The sequence below is a fragment of the Carlito syrichta genome, unplaced genomic scaffold (assembly GCF_000164805.1).
Source record: "Carlito syrichta isolate Samal-C Ts95f unplaced genomic scaffold, Tarsius_syrichta-2.0.1 Scaffold120518, whole genome shotgun sequence".
Lineage (NCBI taxonomy): Eukaryota > Metazoa > Chordata > Mammalia > Primates > Tarsiidae > Carlito > Carlito syrichta.
The window spans coordinates 78,934-83,684 of NW_007064614.1; the positions used below are offsets into that span (position 1 = coordinate 78,934).

General features: G+C 56.7%; 1 protein-coding gene across 1 annotated transcript in view; it reads right to left on the minus strand.

Moving 5' to 3' along the window:
- Positions 1–2,998: 2,998 nt before the first annotated feature.
- The window catches only part of SSC5D (scavenger receptor cysteine rich family member with 5 domains), a 33,339-nt gene continuing 31,586 nt past the window's right edge, over positions 2,999–4,751 (minus strand). The window contains exon 13 of the mRNA XM_021707575.1: positions 2,999–4,682. Coding sequence (XP_021563250.1) covers positions 3,085–4,682 — 1,598 coding nt within the window. The 3' untranslated portion in view covers positions 2,999–3,084. The remainder of the gene's footprint in view (positions 4,683–4,751) is intronic.

The window sequence follows — 4,751 nt, forward strand, 5'->3', positions numbered from 1 at the left end:
TGATTTTTTGATGTATTGTAGAGATGAGGTCTCGCTGCCCAGGCGCGTCTTGAACCCGCAGCCTCAAGCAATCCACTCACCTCAGCCTCCCAAAGGCGGGGGATTACAGACTGAGCCACTGAGCCTGGCTTTTTTTTTTTAATGGAGAGTCAAGGTGTCTCTATGTTGTCCAGGCTGGTCTTGAATTCCTGGGCTCAAGCAATCCTCCCACACCTTTAATCTGGTTAAGGAAGTGCTCTCGGCTCCTTCACTCTGTGTGTGAACCGTGAATGGGTGTCACATTTTGTCAAATGCTTTTTTCTGCATCGACTGAGCTCCTGGGCCTGGGCAGCTACTGTTCTGGGCTTGGTGCAAGCTGGCGGGCTGAGGAGCGAGCTCAGCTGTCCCAGGGGAGGTGTCCAGGGTCAGAGCCAGCAGCGGGCGGGGGCTGGCCACCCACCCTGGCTGTGGGCCCTGAGGCCAGATGTTTGGGCTTAATGGCCTGGCCAAGAGGGGATAGAGTGACTGGGTCATTAAACACTCTTCTTCAGGCTGGCAGAAGGTGGCAGGGGTGGAGGGACCTTGGGCCCGAGTGCCTGATGCCCCCCCACCTCTGGCTAGCAGAGAGGGGTGGGAGCCCAAACCCCACACCGGACCCTCTGTGACTTCTGGTGGGGACATCCAGAGCCAGGGCTCACCTGCTCCCACCTGGAAGTGGAAAAGAGCCTTTTTCTTCCAAGCTGGGGTGCCACCCCGTGACCCCTCCAATGACCCAGGCAGAAAGGAGAAAGGCAGGACTCCCCCTCCCCTGAAGCCCTCCCAGGGTACCAGTCAGCAGTTATTTAAGTCTCGGGGCTTAATGAGATCTGGGGAACACAGAATTCCCCGCGTGCTCCTTCGCCTGTTGGCGGGAGCGACCCATCCATTTATCAGGACCCCCAGACATTATTCCTCCCCCGCCCAAGCAAGTAACTGGACCCTGCTGGCCTTTGCAGAGCTGTGGGGGCGCCAACCTCTATTACCTTCCACGACCTCTGAGCTGCACTTCGGTCTGGGGAGAGGAGGAGGGGGAGGGAAAGGTTTCCTGCCTGCAGGGGCCAAAACTAGGGTTAGGGGGCTTCCAAGCCAGCCCCCAATGTATGCTCCAGCAGGCTGAGACACGGAGACAAGAAAGAGACCACCCAAGGTTGCTCATGGCAGCCCCAACCGGGAATCCCAGGCTGTGGTCAAGATGAAAATTCTCATTGTGCTGTTCTGGGTTTGAGTCCCAGGTCTGCTGTGTGGCCTTAGGCAAGAAGCCGGCCCTCTCTGAGCCTCAAAGTCCCTCCTGAAATAGGGATCAAAATCCCTCCTTTGAAAGGCTGTGGTGAGAACTGGATGTAATATATTGAGGGTCCACACAGTGTTGAGCACAGAGACATATGGTTGGGCATGGCCGTAAGCATACTTGTTAACTGAGTACATACTACATGCCGAGCTCTCTCCTTATCTACCCTAACTCATAATCCTCACAACATCCCCATTTTATAGCTGAGAAAACTGAGGTTGAGAGAGCAGAGGAAAATTGCCAGAATTCCACAGCTGGGACATGGCTAAGGCAGGACTTGAACCCAGGTCCGTCTGATACAGGCATTTAATACTGTCTTAAGAACAAGGGTTCTGGGTGCCATGCATGGCCCATCACACACTCCCCGAGTGACTTGGGGCACATGACCAAACCTCTCTGTGCCTCAGTGCCCAGATCTGTAAAATGGGGATAGGCACAAGGTCACTGTCACGTGACGAGTGCCTGACGTGAGCCAAACTCCAGCCTAAGTTTCTTGTGGGTATCAACGTATCACTGAATCACTGCAGCAACCCCGTGAGGCCTGTGGACTATTATTATCCCACTTTTATAGATGGGGACACTCAGACCGAGAGGTTAGGTAACGGGCTCATGTTTACATCCAGTGAGGACTCAAACTCAGGAACTCAGGCTCCCACACTCCCCTTCTTATCTGCTGAGCTGTGGTAACAGTAGCCTCCTCGGCAGATGCTCATTAAGACACAATGACATCATCCCCGCAGAGCCCTTAAAACAGAGCCTGACGCACAGGAAGTCCCAACAGATCTTAGTCACCGTGACCATGGCACTGCACTCATTCATTCCAAAGGTATTTAGTGAGTGGGTGCTCTGCATCAGCCTCTGTTCCAAGACTCAGACCCCCCACTCACATGAAGCCTCATCAACGTCACGGCCACCATCATGGTCACCACCACTGCGGTCACCTTTATCACCATCATCGCCATCATAGCGTGGCCATCATCACCGTCATCACCACCATTATTGTATCACCATCACCTTATCACCATGATCTTCCCTCAAGATCCTCACCGTCACTTCACTATCTTCTTCTTCACCACGACCACCATCATCACCATCGTTGCCTCAGCACCACGATCATTCTCTCATGATCATCACCATCACTTCACCACCTCCTTCACCATCAGCACCTTCATCACCACCACTACCATTGTCATAGTGGCATCACCTTATCACCATGACCCTTCCCTCATGACCATCACCATCATTTCACTATCGGCACCATCGCCACCATCACCACCATCGCTGCCTCATCACCACGACCATTCTCTCATGATCGCCACCACCATCAGCACGATCATATTACCATCAGCTTATCACCATGACCATTGCCTCACGATCATCACCATCACCATCACTTCACCATCGTCACCACCATCACCATCATCATGACCATCATTGCCTCTGCACCATGGCCATTCTCTCACTACCGTCACCACGATCATCACCACCACCACCACCACCACCATCACCGGCTTGATCATCGCCATCATGGTCACCATTACCGCCATCATCATCACCATCTCTATCATTATTATCACCACCATCAACACCACCACCACCATCAGCACCACCTTGCATGGCTCCTGTACTATTCACAAATCAAGATCAACCTTGTGAGTTTGTCTCTCAGGATCCCTCTAGTCCTCCAGAAACACCACTCACACCTTGTTTTTAATTAGATATTTTGGTATTCTTTTTTTGGTTGGGAGAGTCCTAAGCCCCCCAAATCCCAGAGTAGGTTACACATCTCCCCTCAGAGGCCTCTCTTCCTCCTCTGGGGTAGTGGTGGTTGGTGCAGGCATGCTGGGGGGCCAGGCCACCTCTGCCAGTCTCTTCACAGCCTCACCCAGCTGCCCCAGACCCTGGGCAGCCTCTACCAGGTGGGTCAGCCCCAGCTGCAGGACTTGGCGCTCCTGCCGGTCCTGTTCCAGGACTTGTGTCAGCCTCTGCAGCTGACCACCCACGTCCCTCACAGCTGCCACCAGCTCCACCAGGGCAGGCGGCTCGCAAGCCATGACCCTTACAGGTGGTTTTGGGGCCACACATGGGCCAAGGGGGCCTGGGCTCAGACCGGGGGTTGGCCCTAGGGTGGGGTGGTCAGGGGGAGGTTGATCCAAGGGGTGGGCCATGGGGGAGAGGTGGAGGTCAGGGGTCAAGGTGGGGTCAGAGTCTGAGTGTGGGGTCTGGGCCGGTGAAGGGGTTAGTCTGGAGCTCTGGCTTCTGGATGGTGTGAAATCCTCAGTGGACAATGGGCCCATGCTTGGGGTTGTGGAGGACTCGGAGGAACTGGACTCCAAGGCTGGAGAAGGTTCTAGGATCAGCATCTGGGACGTGGAGGCGCGAGGGGCAGGGGCTGTGAGGGTCAGTTGGGGATGCACGTTGGACGTGGCCGATGGGCCTGGAGTGGGATAGGAAAGTTCTGTCCCTGCAGAGGCTGGAAGAGACTTGGTAGTGATGGGAGGGGCTGTAGAGGGATCAGGAGTCAAGTCAGAGTGTGTGGCGGTGATGGGTTGAGGGCTTGTAGGGGATCGAGGGGTTGCAGAGTGGTCAGGAGTCATGGCGGGGTGAGTTGTGGTGATGGACTGAGAGGTTGCAGGAGGTGGAGGGGTTGTGGTGGGTTGAGAGATCATGGTGGGGTCAGGGGTCGTGGGGGGGTGAGTGGGGGTAGTGGGGTAAAGGGTTGTGGTGGGCTGAGGGGTCGTGGTGGGCTGAGGGCTCGTGGAGGGCTGAGGGGTTGTGGTGGGGTGAGGGGTTGTGGAGGGGTGAGGGGTCGTAGAGGGGTGAGTGGTGGTAGGGAAGTGAGGGGCCATGGTGGGATGATGGGTGACAGTGGAGAGAGGGCTTGTGGAGGAGTCTGGTGGCCCAGAAGATTCTGGGACTGTATTCGGGTACGGAGTTGTGCCCAAGTCTGCGGCTGTGTCCGATTCTGGGGTCAGCTCTGAGTTGGGGGAAAGGCTGGTCACTTCTGACAGTGCAGAGGGGTCAGACGTCAGCTCTTTGGGGGAGGTGGGTGGTGCAGTGGGCGAGAGCTCCGGGGTCAGCGCTGGAAGCACAATGGAGTCAGGAGTGGTCAAAGCAAGGCCAGGGGTTGTCAAGAAGACATAAGGGTCCAGCCGGGAGGCCGGGTCTAGGGTTGGGGGCGAAGTGTCAGGAGGTTCGGAGGTCGCCTCCGGCGTGGAAGCCGAGTCGGGGATGAGCTGTGGACCAGAGTCAGAGGTCCGCGGTGGGCCTGGCGTCCCTGACGAGGCAGAGGAACGCGGGCACGAGGTGGGAGGCGCTGCCCTGGCCGCAGTGGGCCGCGGCAGTCGGCGCTCGGGCCACAGTTTCCTCGGAGAACCTGCAGGAGGAAAAAAGACGGTCGATCTGAGGTCAGGCTACCCCGCCCACCCCGTGGCCCGCCCCGCCC